We start from the raw sequence: 16,372 nt of genomic DNA, 5'->3' as shown, positions 1-16,372 counted from the left end.
CTAATGGCACCCAAATCATTTTATTTTTATGCCTTTGAAATCATTACTATATATTGGGCACAATATAATAATCAATGTGAATTAGCTCTATAATAATAAATACGGAATCTGCAAAGATTAAAATATCATATTTAAGCATATTTTACGATCGGGCAACATCGGGCGTCCTGCTAGTACATTTATATATCCCGACCATCACTCGTCACTGAAACGTTTTCATCTACGAATTCAATGTTTAAGACAATTAAAATCCTTTTGAACATTGTCTGCTGAAAGGTTATCTAAAAATCAATTTTCCCCTACTTTTCCTTTCTCTCAATAATTCTCTTTAATCATTTGTATTCCTTTTGCATATCCAAAGAAAGAATAAATTGTACAAAAACGTTACATGGTTGAATATTTCACATAAAAATAGTCATTATTTATATCATATACATAAACAGCGTATGTTCATATTCAGGAATAAGCGTCTGTTTTTGAAATCTAATTCAGTAGTTTTTTTTTTATTACTAGTCTCCTTTTTTTTTTTTTACAAAGAAGTCACCACTTATCAAGACGCGAAGGCCACTCGAGGATAAGGGTTAATGAGTGTACGATAGTTACGGGAAAATATTGTAGTAATCGTTAATAGTGGAAATTTGGTAAATTGAATTACTTAAGGGGGCGACTCATCAAGAACTTGTTTAAATTGGATTTGAAGACGACCATATTTTAGTCAGTTGGAAAGCAGGTAAACGGAACAGAGTTCCACAGGTGTGCAGTTCTAACAAAGAAGCTTTGTTCATGGAATCTACGTTTAGGTTTGGGCACAGATAAAGAGTGGGAGAAATTATTGATAGTGGTTTCAAATAGATGAGTGTTTTTCATGAAAATCAGGCCAGGGCCGACCATACATCGGAGCTCAGACGAGCACTTCTAATGAAAATAACGATAAAGAAGTTATTCTCACAACGTTTTGACCGATGTAACCTCCAACCTTTTTCAAGTGCATCTTATCAAACTGAAAAATCTGTACAGAATTTTAAAAAGGAATTATTTAACCCATTTGAAGCCAATGTTTCCTTTTGGAAACATCGTCTAAGCCATGGAACAAAAGTCGTTCTTTACATGGGGATGTTGGCGATGTCTATTCTTAACACGACAAGAAATGAAGTTAAATAAAAAAAAAGCTGTAATTATTTTGTTTGACACGTTAAAACAAGATGACATAAAATTGTAATTTAATTTAATACTATTCGTGGAAGAGTTGAAAAGAAGAGGAAAACTTGAACAACAAACGGAAACAACTAGGACTGCTACCACTGATTTCGATAACTCTAGATAGTCCATATACAGTGAGAATCTCCAACCTCTAAAACTTCTGTTTTTACTTTCCATTATTATTTTTCGTAATTTTATTAATTCATACTGATTTAGGCATTCCCTTAATTGCTTCTTTTTTTTTTTTAATTCAAACAGTACCTTTTTTTTTTTTTTAATTCAATTTTCACCCCAAACAAGGCACAGTGCCACTTTGAAGCAGGGGGCTACTATTAGGGAATTAATTAGCGGGGTCATTATGAAGGGAGAAGAGTAGAAAGATGTTTGTTAACATTACACTTGAACTTCTGCATATCATTGCAGTTGGGAAAGCAGAATCCCGGAAGGGAGTTCCAAAGACCCGCAGTTCTGGGGAAGAAACTATTGGAGTAAAAGGCTTTCTTGCACCTAGGGATCTCTACTGTAAAGGGATGAGACTTGGTAGCTTGTCGGGTTTGTCGGGGGTAGTTACGTCGGGGAGGTACAAGTGTTTGCAGTTCGTCAGAGCATTCACCATTAAAGTATTTGTAGAACAGGCAGAGGGATGCAACATCTCGTCGATGGGACAGAGGTTGAAGCCTAGATGACAGTTCAGGACCTATCAGGTTGGCGACTCTTTTTTGAACCCTGTCCAGGAGTGAGAGACAAGCAGCAGATGCACCAGCCCAGATGTGACAACAGTACTCCATACATGGGCGAATGGTTGCCTTATAGAGGTATAGGATACTGGCAGGCGTAAGTAGTTTTCTAGCACGGTAGAGGGAGCCAACCTTCCTTGCAGCAGCCTTGGCAATGCTCTCAATGTATCTATTCCAGTTCATATTCCCTGTAAACGTTAGGCCGAGGAGTTTAAAAGAAGTACTTTCCGGCAATGTGTTCTTGGCCATTACTATTGGTGGTAGAGAAGGCTTCTTGTAGTTATTGAAGGAAACAAGCTTAGTCTTAGCAGCATTGAATGTGACCATCTATCTTTGTCTCCATTCCACTACAGATTGGAGGTCATCCTCTAGTGTTTCTGCCATTTCCTTGGATATGTGTTCATTTGTTTTCCCCTCATATCTGTTATAGAGAGTAGTGTCATCGGCAAATATACCCATCTCCGAAACAATATTATCAGGGAGGTCGTTTATGAATATCAGGAATAATAGAGGTCCAAGGATAGACCCCTGAGGTACTCCCGCATTTATGTCATATTGTTTGGATGTACGTCCGTCGAGGACAACTTTGATTTTTCTATTACTTAAGAAGGATTTAATTACATTATGAATTCTTCCAGTGATTCCATATGATCTAATTTTCCTTAGAAGACCATCGTGCCATACCCTGTCAAAAGCCTTAGATATATCAAGGGCCACCGCTCTACCCTCCCCTGTTTTATCCAATGAACGGTATATACGTTCAGAAACTACAGTTAAGATATCTGCTGTTGAACGGGCTTGCCTGAATCCATATTGTTTGTCAGTCAGGAGTTTAGCAGCTGTTAGGTGCTGGACTAGGGCTTGATTAACTAAGGACTCAAATATTTTGGCGAAAAGCGGTAGGAGGCTAATGGGGCGATAATTTAGTGGGTCAGTTCTTTCACCAGAATTCTTGAAGACTGGTACCACAGAGGCGGTTTTCCAGCAGTCGGGAAAACAAGATTCGTTAAGGCATTTATTGTAAAGTTTGGACAGAACTGGAGCAACCTCGGCAGAGCATTTTTTAATAGCACAGCCGGGATGAGATCTGGTCCACATGCTTTGGAGGTGTCTAGGTTTTTTATAATAGCATGTACCTGAGAAGGGGTGATTTTCAAATCGTCAAGTGTGGCGTCTGTTCGCAGAGGAAAATCAGGGAGTGAGTGGTGTACCGAGTTCAGTGTGGAGTTTGAGGCAAACCGACTGGCAAGCAGATTAGCCTTGTCAGTTGCCGTGCAAGCAACCTCATGATTGTTTGTTAGTGGGGGAATAATTGACTGTCCATTATTAACACGCTGTTGTAGATTTTCCAAAAATCCCGGGTTCCTAATTTCTGTGCTTCAATGCGCTTTCTGGTGGTTTCAGAGTAATCTGTCTTAGCTGTGTTTATCACTCTCTTACAATTATTTCTAGCTTCTATAAACTGCATGCTATCGCCCCAAACCAACACTAATCGCCAGTGAAAGCCAGATTATTTCATTTCAGCCATGGTTGTTTCCTGCGCATGCATACAAACCTGGCAGCTAGTGAATTACAGTGCATAATATAGGTCTTTATATCTGTATAAGTACTTGTCTCTGCAAAATTTGAATGAGATTTTCTTGATTAGCATAGTTGAAAAACCTATGAAAGTCGGCATTCTAAAGAAAATTGTGGAGGTGGACCTAATGTACAAATTTACTCCCCCCCCCCATAAAAATGTTAACATGTGCTCAATGTCGAGAATCCAGTAAATGATATTGCTGAAGCAGTTATTTTTAATTTGGTGATGATCGTAATAGATTGTATAGGTTTAAGTAAAGTATATTTATTTTGAAATAAAGTACAATTAAAAAAAATGTAACTAAGTGTGACAAAAATATAATTAATTACTGGAACAATTGTACAAAGTGAGTGAGTGAGAAAAAGAGGAAATAAATGTTTTGTGTTTTTTCTTCGGCATCGCCATGAAATGTTTTTTTTTTGGGCGTGAAAAGAAATGTAAAAAGCGAGCGAGCGAGAGAGAGAGAAAGAGAGAGAGAGCGAGCGAGCAAGTTGAGAACAATATATACAGCGAAATGTTGGGAGGGAGAGAGAGAGAGAGAGAGAGAGAGAGAGAGAGAGAGAGAGAGGAAATACAAACTTACACCGTAAAATGTAAGAAAATGAACGAAGCAATTTACTCAGATGGCAAAAGTAGATACCATTGCGATGTCATATTTCAATGGTACATTAAGATTTGTTTAGCATGCGAACACCATTAATCCAAAATATAGGAATAGTCAGTGCTCAGCCAATAAGATTGACTGGAATTAGTCTGGGGAAACATTATTATTTTTGAATTGGAAAAGGGAAAGATTATGTTATGTCTATGAGTTTATGATCTAATTACGAAGGGGGCAAGCACAATAAATGTATAATTTGTATATTTTCTCCTGGTGATGACTGAGGGTGGTAGGAGGACTTGATATTTATAGGGAAAAAATAGGAATTATTTCCTCTAAAGATGGTTGTGATTGTGATGATGTTGCTCCTAGGTTGAAATGTAGGATTTTATTATAACAACTAAATGTGTCTAAAATGGTTTTATAAAGTTACATAAGATAGTGGCTAATAGTTTAGACATAATAAATTTGTATGTTGTTGCAAACCTATGGTACTTTGGTCCAGATGGGAATTTCTGCAATCAAAATATTATATACGGAGATAAGATAATAATTTCAAACTTATGATGGTTTAAGTATAAAAACGATGTTGTTTTTATATATATATAATATTTTATTTTAATATTTTAAGCGGTCCTTCTCTCTTGATCATAAAAATGTAGTGAAATAAAATTGTGATCAAGAGAAGAAGACCGCTTGAAATAGAAAAAGTAAAATATTAAACATAAAAAATAACATCGTTTTTATGCTTCATAAAGCCCTCATAACCTTGAAATTACTATTCTAGAATCACACGTTGACATCTTAACATTAAGAATAGGATAATCATTTTTAACTTTCACATAAAAAAAACATTTGAAATATCACATGTCTTCGAGAAATGTAACACGGTTTCAGTTGTAACTGAATATCTCCATTATAATGAGATGAGATAGTCCATTCTATACACAGATCAATCACTTAATCGAGTGTAAATAGTCCATGCTACTTAACGGAAAAATTCATTAAAATAAATTGTTCCTGCTTTACTGAGAAAAGCAATCTTGTTGTTATTAAATAAATAGGTCGCATCACGGATATGAGCAATTTTATCATAATTAATTGATGATGCATAGTTAGGCAACATTATTGAAATTAAATAGTTCATGATACACATAAAGAAATGCTTTTTATCGTAAACGATGTATACAACATAAGTACAATAATGACATTGGAATGAGTGAATTATTGTTAAGAGATGCAACATTTCACGAGCATCGGTATTTTTGAGATGCGTCCATAAAATCTGCAAAATATTTTGGAGATGCGTCCATAAAATATGCAAAATATTTTGGAGATGCGTCCATAAAATATGTAAAATATTTTTTCAGATGCGTCCATAAAATATGCAAAATATTTTGGAGATGCGTCCATAAAATCTGCAAAATATTTTGGAGATGCGTCCATAAAATCTGCAAAATATTTTTGAGATGCGTCCATAAAATCTACAAAATATTTTTGAGATGCGTCCATAAAATCTGCAAAATATTTTTGAGATGCGTCCATAAAATCTGCAAAATATTTTTGAGATGCGTCCATAAAATCTGCAAAATATTTTTTTTGAGATGCGTCCATAAAATCTACAAAATATTTTTGAGATGCGTCCATAAAATCTGCAAAATATTTTTGAGATGCGTCCATAAAATCTGCAAAATATTTTTGAGATGCGTCCATAAAATATGCAAAATATTTTTGAGATGCGTCCATAAAATATGCAAAATATTTTTGAGATTCGTCCATAAAATATGCAAAATATTTTTGAGATGCGTCCATAAAATATGCAAAATATTTTGGAGATGCGTCCATAAAATATGCAAAATATTTTTGAGATGCGTCCATAAAATATGCAAAATATTTTGGAGATGCGTCCATAAAATCTGCAAAATATTTTTGAGATGCGTCCATAAAATCTACAAAATATTTTTGAGATGCGTCCATAAAATATGCAAAATATTTTGGAGATGCGTCCATAAAATCTGCAAAATATTTTTGAGATGCGTCCATAAAATCTGCAAAATATTTTGGAGATGCGTCCATAAAATATGCAAAATATTTTTGAGATGCGTCCATAAAATATGCAAAATATTTTTGAGATTCGTCCATAAAATATGCAAAATATTTTTGAGATGCGTCCATAAAATCTACAAAATATTTTTGGGATGCGTCCATAAAATCTGCAAAATATTTTGGAGATGCGTCCATAAAATATGCACATCAGAAGGAGGCCTTTCTCAATTATACATTTTCCTTTTGAGTTATAGCATTCACCATGAATGCATAGTTTATTAATCTTCTTCCCATGCTAGGAAGATGTAACACAAGGTCATGAAAGTGCGATTTGAAAAGCCAGCACCCTAGAGGAAGAACACTTTTGCCCCCTCCCCCAAATGCTTGAACGCTTGAACAACCCTGTCAGCATTCCACGTTAGAACTGCAAAGGACTATACTAAGACTGTCAATCTGATTTTGGTATGAAGTAACTCCAGAGGGATCCGTATTATTTGGATTCATGACTCCTGTTCTCATCTTGAGTGTGATTTTCACAATGTTTCGGTCAATGTAACCTCCAACCTTCTTCAGGTGTCTTCTTGAACTCGGGAATTTGGACGTAATTTCGATGACAGAAACATTTCAGAATTCAACAAGAATACCTGAAGGAGGTCGTAGGTTATATCGACCAAAACGTTGTGAAAATCACACTCAAGATGAGAATAGTGGTCCGATGAATCCAAATAATACGGAGGGTTGATATGCTATAAAAACAAAAAGAAAGTACCATGAATAAATATTTGAAGATATAAAAAATTTGAAGCCTAAAAAGTAAATAAAGAGTTTCACTTGAAATTCCGTCCAAATTCCAGAGTTCGACAAAAACATTCCAGAGTTCGACAAGATACATCTGAAGAAGGTCGGAGGTTACATCGACCGAAACGTTGTGAAAATCACACTCAAGATGAGAACAGTAGTCTGATGAATCCAAACAATACGAATAACCAATTCTCATTTTAAAAAATTCAGAAACATCTCAGAGGGATGTTTGAACACATCTATAAATAAAAAGTGCTTCTAAAAGTGGCTTACTCGATGGAATCAGAAGCAAACCTGTTCTTTATGAAAATGACATACTACTCCGCATTTGTTGAATGTTGTCATTATAATGAACAAGGTTGCTTATAATCCAATCCAAACGCCAATTTTTGGGGTCTTTTGATATTTTATTTATAGAAGTTTAAAAGTTTATTTCTAATAGGTTATGTGTAGCCGTTGGCAGTCTAAAATACTTAAAACGCATTTTTGTGAATTCAGCATTATAAGATTTGAAATAGAATTGTCATCAGTGGTTCTTCATAAAAGGCTCTTTCTGTTGCTTAATCCAACATGAGTTTGAAATAGCATTATGCATACAATTACTCATTTCTATAAAAGGCTGTGTTAATTGCTCAATTCATTAAAAACTATTTTTAGATACTAAAGCCCAAGTACATGTATTTGGGGATTTTAATGTACACCGTAGTAGTCGGTTTGGTTTCTTGTAGCAGCATGCATAGCTTCTCTATATCACATTCTATAACACAGACAGTCACATTCTCCGATTGTGAAGATCAGAAAATCTCACTTCTAGACCGATTCCTTACCACAGTATCCCAAGATTGTGTGAAAAATGCCTATAGTTTCACGATTACATTGTTGTATTAGTTGACATCACCCTAAGTCCCCGACCCAAAGCTGAGGAGCTGTTACTCAAAATGACAAGGTACTTCCAAAAGGCTGATAAGGAAGTCATCAGAGAAAACATTAGAGATGCCCCATGGACTAATATATTTTCTCTTCCTTCTAAACAATAAGACAATTGAATGGTGCAAAGCAGGCACTGAAGTTCATGTCCCCACACAAAAGTATTATAGCAAACTCCACTCTCCCTAATGATTCACTTCAACTTATGCAGCTGCTATTGAACAAAGACAGCATGCATTCTACCGATTTGTCTGCCAAAAATCAAGTACAAATTGATAAAAGGTTTAGAGAAGCTAGAAATAATTGTAAGAGTGAAATAGCCACAGTTAAGAGAAGGAATATCAAAGTTACTAATAAACCTAATGAGTTGCAGAAAATAGGAACTCGTGTATTTCTGTAAAATTTATAATCGTGCGTTGATTAATGGACAATAAACAATTTCCCAACTATCCATAAAGTCGCTTGCCCGGCAACTGAGAAAATTCACCTGCTTACCCAGTGGTTTGCCTCCAACTCCACCCTAGACCACTCCCTACCAAATTTCCCTTTGCAGACAGACGTCACACTAGTAGATCTGAAAATCACCCTTCCTCATATCCTTGATATAAAAAAATAAAGGCATGTGAGTAAGATCTTTTCCCTGTCATACTAATTAAGAAATGCTCTGCTGAACTAGCCCCTGTCTTCTCCAAATTCTTCAACAAATGTCTAGCAGAGTTGAGCTTCCCTGATAGTTGGAAAATTGTGTTTGTATTATACCAGTATTCAAGAATTCTAGCGAAAGAACTGACCCACTCAATTATCGCCCCATCAGTCTCCTGCCCTTGTTCATTAAAATCTTGTAGTCCTTAATCAATTAAGCACTACCATCTTGTAAATGATAAGTTTCTTTCTGACAAACAGTATGAATTTAGGCAAGTCCATTCTATTGAAAAATATTTTAACCGTCATCTCTGAACACATATGCCATATATATATATATATATATATATATATATATATGCACTAAATAAGATGGGGGAAGCTAGAACTGTAGCTGTTGATATATCCAAAGCTTTTGACAAGGTTTGGCACAAAGGGCTTCTCATGGAAATTAAATCTTATGGTATTTCTGAACGAATAGTCAACATAATCAAATCCTTTGTAGACAATCGAAAAATTCAAGTTGTCCTCGATGGTCGTACGTCCAAACAACATGATGTTAAGGAAAGTGTGTTGCAAGAGTTTATCCTTAGACCTTTACTATTTCTGATATTCATAAATAACCTTCCTGATAAAATTGTGTCTGAGATGGGTGTATTTGATGATGCCACCACACTCTATAATAGATATGAGGGAAAAACGAATGTACACATATCCAAGACAATAGCAGAAACCCTAGAACACGACTTTAAGTCTGTAGTGGAATAAGGCCATAAATGCTTGGTAACATTTGATGCTACTAAGATTAAGCTTCTTTCCTTTAACAAGTGAGTCTGGGATAAGTATACTGCAAAATGAGAGTAAAACGAACGTACACATAATAAAGACAATGACAAAAACCGACCATAGTGGAATGAGGCTATAAGTAGATGGTAACATTTAATTCTACTGAGATTTGGTTTGTTTCTAAAAAATCCTTCTCAACCACCGATTGCCATGACAAATAACAACCTACCTAAGAGGACATCTTCCAAACTTATTAGTTTAACATAAACAGAAAAAAAACATTTAGGATATTGCCAAAGCTGCTGTGAAAAAGGTGGGCTCCCTCTAATGTGCGAGAAAATTACTCCCTTCAAAGCTACAATTCGTCCATGCAAGGATTATTGTTACGGCATCTGAGTTAAAGCATCTGCTACTTAGTCTTTCACTCTTAAACAGCATCCAAAAAAAGAATTTCAAATTAAATAGGTTCCACGCTATTGGCCAAGATCCAGTCCCTGTCCCATTGCCGCGATGTCACATCCCTGTGCCTATTTGACAAGTACTTTAATGGAATACGCTCTGATGAACTCACAGCACTTGTGTCCCTTCGATCTACATAGTCCCAACAAACCCGACAAGCAGTAAAATTCCACACTTACACTGTTGAGGTCTTAGATTCTGTAAAAACTTTCTTTAATAGTTTTTTTCCCCTCAGACTGCTGGACTTTGAAATTCCCTACCTGGTTTCTTCTTTCCTGACTGTACTAACATGCAGAAGTCTAAATGTTATGAGAACAGAAATCTCGCTGCTCAACTCCATTCAGCCTCTGCTAGACAAATAGAAGCTCCTTACGTTCCAAACGTTTGTTTGGGGTAAAAAATATATATTTTTTTTAATTATGAATTTGAAATAGCATTGCTCATTCTTCCACACATATCTCTATAAATAGCTGTGTCGCTGTATCACACAAGTTTTAAACAAGTTTTAAATAGTGTTTGCGCATGTCAGACGTCAGTTTGAAATAATATTTTTTTATGCATTCTTTCATCCCTATAAAATCTTATTTTGTTGTTGCATTTGAAATAGTATTTTCATTACTAAATGCCCAGATTGAATGAAATCATCCTAATATCTTTTCTTGTTTATCTAATAAAACTTTGTGATTAGATGCTCATACCAATGGCAAATGATAAAGTCAACTAATAAAATAGGTTTTCTATATAGATTTTCTGGTACTTGTACAGTTTAATCAAGACATTAAAAAAATGAAAATGTCGAAAAAAAGGTTATATTGTACGTATCCGTTTTGGACTGAAGATCTCTGAAAAATATTTTCATTTAATTTGATTGAGTAATTTTTTTTTTTACAGCAGAAAACATGTTTTTATGAGAGTGCGTTGAAGTCAGCCTTTGTGAAAATTTTTAACACGCCACAGGGAGATAACTCCATGTAAAGCGCCGACACTCCCTCCCCATCTTTAATAATAGCTTTCTTCCTAAAAATTGAACCTTTTGCTCGGTATCATAACAAATTGTTTTTTCGCTGTAAAAAAAAAAAAAAAACAGAAAAAAACTACTTGATGAAATTGAGTGAAATTTTTTTTCGGAGAGCTTCATTCCATAACAGATATGTACAATATAACCTTTTTTTCGATATTTTCATTTTTTTAATGTCTTGATTAAACTGTACAAGTACCGATGCGTTTACTCTATGTCATAATTGAAATAAAGTTGTGTATTTATTCACATTTATTCAAAAAAAAATGTTCATCGTTTCCTGTGATATTAATCACATTTGCATTTTTTTTTCTTTTTAATAAACTACCAATGTCTTTAAATTTGAAATTTATTGTCTTACTTAAGTTAATTCTTCTCGCTGTTTATTTTTTTATTCTGTTTACCTTTAGACCGATATGCTCTTCAGCCTTCTTCAAGTGTGTTGCTCATTTATGATATATATATATATTTTTTTTCATATTCAAATCTTTTTTCTTCAATAATTGTGTATGCTGGTGTTTCTTAGTCACTTGATACAGAATTTTGTTAAAATCTAAATGCAATTATTCATAAAAACGTTAATGTCATTTGTAAATATATAAATGTTACCTTGTCTGTGTGTGTGTGTGTGTGTGTGTGCGGAACGGTTTCAACCAAACTACTCTTTCAATTTTTTGTTTACAGATTTAAAACTTGATATATAGGGGATTTGGACCTATGGAACAAATTGGATTTGGTTTTTAGCCAGTAAAAATAGCTGCTAAAGGATCAAATTTTTAAAAAATTGTAACTTGGCAGGCATAAGTCGACTAAACGTGTATCTTGTATGCATGCACAAATATACATTTATATGTTTAACAACGTTATTTTTAAAGTTTTGGTATACATATGGACATAGCGCAGATTGTAATGAACAATGCTGAAAAGTTATATTTTTGCTTTCAATTTTAACTGACGGCACCCAAGTCATATTTATTTTAAAACTTTTGAAATCCATATTATATATTGGGTACAATATAATAATCAATAAAGTATTGGCTCTATAAGTATGAAATCTGTATGCTAGTACTCTATATGATTGGTCATGTGATGCTATGCACGATTTCCTTTGAATCTGTCACTCTATAATAAAGACCAATGTGTATTTACTTGTACATAAAAATTTAAGTAAATATATATCCGTTCAGTCACACAAAATTTAATGAGTAAATCTTTACTCAATGAAAATTTCAATTCTTTAGGAGAATGAAGATAGTAAATAGCAAGTCATCCCCCCTCCTTAAACAGATTGGGAAAGAAATCATTACTCAATTTCTATAATGACACTTTTTTTCCGTTTATTATATACTGGTTGATATGTCTTTCTTTTTACTCTTTTTCTTTTTTTTTACTTTTCAGTTTTAGACGTTTTCTTTCTTATTTCTTTCTTATTTGTTTCATCAATTTTGACGTTTGGCTAAGCATTGTTTTTTTTTTTTCTAAATTATTTTTGAAAGGAAGTTTAAAAATAAACATTGAAATTACCAGTTCAATGGATAAAAATTTTAATTCTTTAGGAGAATGAAGAGAGCAAAGTCAGGCACCACTCTTTAAAAGAATTCGGGAAAAGCCATTACTTAATTTCCATCATGAGACTTTTACATCGGTTTTTCTTTATATACTAACTGATACATCTTCCTTTTTTTTTTCTTTTTTTTTTTTTTTTAACTTTCCGTTTTAGATATTTTCTTTCTTTTTATACTTTTACTAATCTAGACATTTAGTGAAGCATTTTTTTTTCTCGTTGATTTTTGTACACTCATTTAAAAATAAACGTTGAAATTACCAATTCATTAAATAATTTATGAATAAGTTTGTTTATTTGTTAATTTTACTTGTGTCAACATCAATTGTAACTTTTCAAGTGAATAAACTACATATAAATAATCAACACCAATCAAATTTGATGGAGGAGGGAACATAAAAATTAATAAACAAGTAAACTTAGTGTAGTTTAAAGTGTGAATCGGTCAAAATGCAGTCGAAATATAATTTTCCAGTTCACAAAATTAAACCAAAATCATGCATAAAGTTGCTTATATTTCTTTTTCTTTCTTCTATTTCAGATTCAGAAGGTTCGGATTATTCTCTTGCCCGCCCACCGGAGCAATCACCAAACATCAATGTCAAAACCCAGAAACCAAGATTCAATTGTCCTGGAGATGCAAAAATGACTTCCAAGCGTCTGTTTCAACCAATCATTGCTCAAATCCCTCAAACTAAACTGAAACCTGTCTCATTAGACAACACTTCGTCTGGTTCACATACCCACCCCAGCAGTCAACAGGATCACAGGAGGCGATCATCAGATTTGAAACAGGCCTTGTCTGTTGCCCAGGGCCTGGCACACCCAGTAGATTCGGATTATGTTGAACCTGCTACCTCAGAGAGTGGCAGTTCTGATACCTACTCACAACCTAGCAGTATGTCTGGAAGCCGGAGACGCACGTCTGACTTCCGACAGACGTCGATGCCGCGTCATGCAAATATCCCAGATTCGGACTATCTTGAACCGGTCACATCTGATAGCGGCAACTCGGAGACATACTCGCAGCCTGGCAGTACATCGGAGAGTCGGAGACCTTCCTCCGACCCGAAACCGTGCTCAGATTACCTTGAGCCGATTTCGGCGGACAGTGGATCGGACACTTACTCGCAACCATGGAGTCTACCGAAGCAGAAGAAAAAGATCCTACAGAAACAGATATCACATTCTGACTACTTGGAACCGGTGGATCAGTCTGTCAGGTTACCGATCAGAACACCACCCCGGGTACCGCACCCAGATTATCCAGGCTTGGTAGAACAATCAAAACAAACTGTACAGAAAGCAGCAGCAGCAGCCACAAAGTATCATGTTGTAGAATCCGAATCACAAAGCCACACGCGGGCGCCACACACACAAAACCATTGACCCACGAGTCTCTGTTGATGGAAGATGTTAAGCTGTTTGTGAATGTTTTTATATGACTGTCATTTGCTGTACAAAATTCTTCAAATCCTTTTCCTGATAAAGCATAAATTTTTATTATCCAAGATTTCTGTGATCTTTTTTGGCGTGTGTGTTCTTCCATATTTTTTTAAATTGACCAGCACATTAAAGGATCAGGATATAAGGAGTCGATTGGATTTTATAGTTTATCTGATAGAGGAATATTGATTTTCAGGCGAGGTTGAAGGGTTAGCTTGTTTTATCATTTTGGGATGCAATTTTTTATTTTATTTATTGCATATCAACCCTTCTTGGTTTATTTAATACCATAAATTTAAAAAAAAAACCTATCTTGTTTGATTTATGATATATTAATCATTCTTAGATTATTTTATGCCAAAACATAGTAAAAGGTTTGTTCCCTTTATTTCATGGCATATCAAGCCTTTTAAAGTTATTCAATGTCGAAATACAGTTAACACATTATTTTGTTTGTTTTAACAATTCTATTTAATATCATTTAATATTAGAATAAAAAATACTTGTGTAGTCTGGATTATAACATTTATTATGTTCTTTAATGCCAGGACATAGCAACCCTATTTTGAATTATTTAATTCCAATAATAAAAAGTCTGTCTAGTCGGTTTTGCTGCATATCATGCAATAGGAATTATCAATGAATTGTTAATATCTAAAATGTTAATATCTAAAATGTTTATTGCTATTAGCCATAGTATTATTTACCTTTTTACGAGGCCCTTATTAAGTCAACAATGTTTCATTCGACATTTAGAGACATTTTGAGGAATACATTTTAACTAAGTATTGTTTATTAGTATGCCTATCAGCAATAGTACAATTTTGACCTATGACACGTCCGATATGTTAAGAATGATCCATACTAAATTTAGTAAAGTTCTCCATAATATGAAAAAATTACCCCAAACAGAAAATTTGATGCAAGACTAGTACCCTATGCAAGTTTAGAATATTTTAATGACATGAATGTTTACCAAAGTGCACTCTTAGAATTAATGTACGGCACAATCATGTTGATACGCCGGTTTTCGCCAGATCACGGAAGTTAAGCAACGTTGAGCCTGGCCAGTACCAGATAGGTGGCCTTTTAGGAAGACTAGGCACTGTATGTTCCTTCTGGGAAGGTTGGGTGTGGTGCGAGCACCCTCACCCTGTAAAAAGAACTCCTCACTACAAAAACATCTATAAAAGTTGTAGATGGTCTATTCCCCTCCAGGGGCCCAAGGGCTATGGGGGGATGGACTCTTAGAATTAGCAAGCTCAGATAGTCAGATTTTCGTCTTCACTCATCGACAAATGGACAAATGTTCAAAAGATGTGCGATCCAATTATCTAACAATCACCAGCTTTTGCTTAAAAATTTTGTTTTTATTTCATTTCATTCATCCTAAACAATGGCCCATTATCACTGAAACATAAGGGGGTTATTTGAATTAGGAACCAAACCTACAGGAATATTCTAAATAGGGAGTTGTCACTTTCACAACGTTTTGGTCGATGTAATCCACAACCTTCTCTGCAAGGATCCATAGCATAGTGGATAAAGTACTTGGTAAAATTCAATTGCAAATCACACTCTTCTGGAGCTTGAAGGTTAGATCCTCAGTGCAGGTGACACAAGAAAATACAACTGCAAATTACTTAGAACTTCTACCCAGTTATGGCTGATGGAACAAGAAAATGCAACCTCTGTGGATTAAATAAAGGATTCCATTCAAAATTCAATGTAGATTCCAGAGTTTGACAGAAAGATTCTGGAGTTTGACAAGATAGACCTGAAGAAGTCAGAAGTTATAACATTGTGAAAATAACATTCAAAATGAGAACAGCAGTCCAAAGAATCCAAATAATACGAATATTCTTTTTTTTAATTACGAAATTGTAACCTAAATTGTAATCTATGAGACGTAGATCAGCGGTTTTGGTAGAGTGTGATTGTTTTGATAATTGCAAGGTTGATACAAGAATATAAAATATAAATATTACTTGTATTGATCGGATTCTTGTTCTCATCTTGAGTGTTATTTGTGCAGTGTTTTGGGCGAATTGGCCTTCGACCGTCTTCAGGCATATTGGTTGTTGTTTGGAAAAGCAACCAACATGTCTGAAGACGACTGAAGGCCAATCCGATCGAAGTTGCATAAATAACACTCAAAAGGTGAAGAATAGTCAAATTAATACAAGTAATATAAACAATCCGCCTCAGAATATGAAATATAAATAAATAAGTTTTACCAGCAATGCTTCAAGCAAACTACTATTTGTACTTTGAGGTTGGATGGCGATTTGAGGAATGTATTAAAAACGATTGTCAGATTTATGTCACTACTCAAAAGAGAATGGAAAAATAACTGAGAAAGCAAGTCTTACTATTAAAATCAGCAGATGTTCCGCCTTTGGTAGTCGAATAATCCAAATAATATGAAGAATAATTATTTTTCAAAAAGTCATCTGATTTGAATATTTTTCTGAGAAATTTCAAAAATTATTTTTGTACTTTTTTGTTTCTGCTGATCTCAATTTTTGGTTACTTCTAAGTATGATATTTTTTTATATTCTTT

General features: G+C 34.5%; 1 protein-coding gene across 3 annotated transcripts in view; it reads left to right on the top strand.

Moving 5' to 3' along the window:
* LOC145241986 (protocadherin gamma-C3-like) overlaps positions 1 to 13,869 on the top strand; it is a 317,626-nt gene extending 303,757 nt beyond the window's left edge. For all 3 annotated transcript variants that reach the window (XM_080104859.1, XM_080104861.1, XM_080104860.1), the window contains one exon: positions 12,905 to 13,869. In XM_080104859.1, coding sequence (XP_079960985.1) covers positions 12,905 to 13,752 — 848 coding nt within the window. In that variant the 3' untranslated portion in view covers positions 13,753 to 13,869. The remainder of the gene's footprint in view (positions 1 to 12,904) is intronic.
* Positions 13,870 to 16,372: the final 2,503 nt, after the last annotated feature.

Source organism: Euprymna scolopes, chromosome 21 (genome assembly GCF_053919585.1).
Source record: "Euprymna scolopes isolate OS-2025 chromosome 21, ASM5391958v1, whole genome shotgun sequence".
NCBI lineage: Eukaryota > Metazoa > Mollusca > Cephalopoda > Sepiida > Sepiolidae > Euprymna > Euprymna scolopes.
This window is presented reverse-complemented; position numbering and strand designations above follow the sequence as displayed.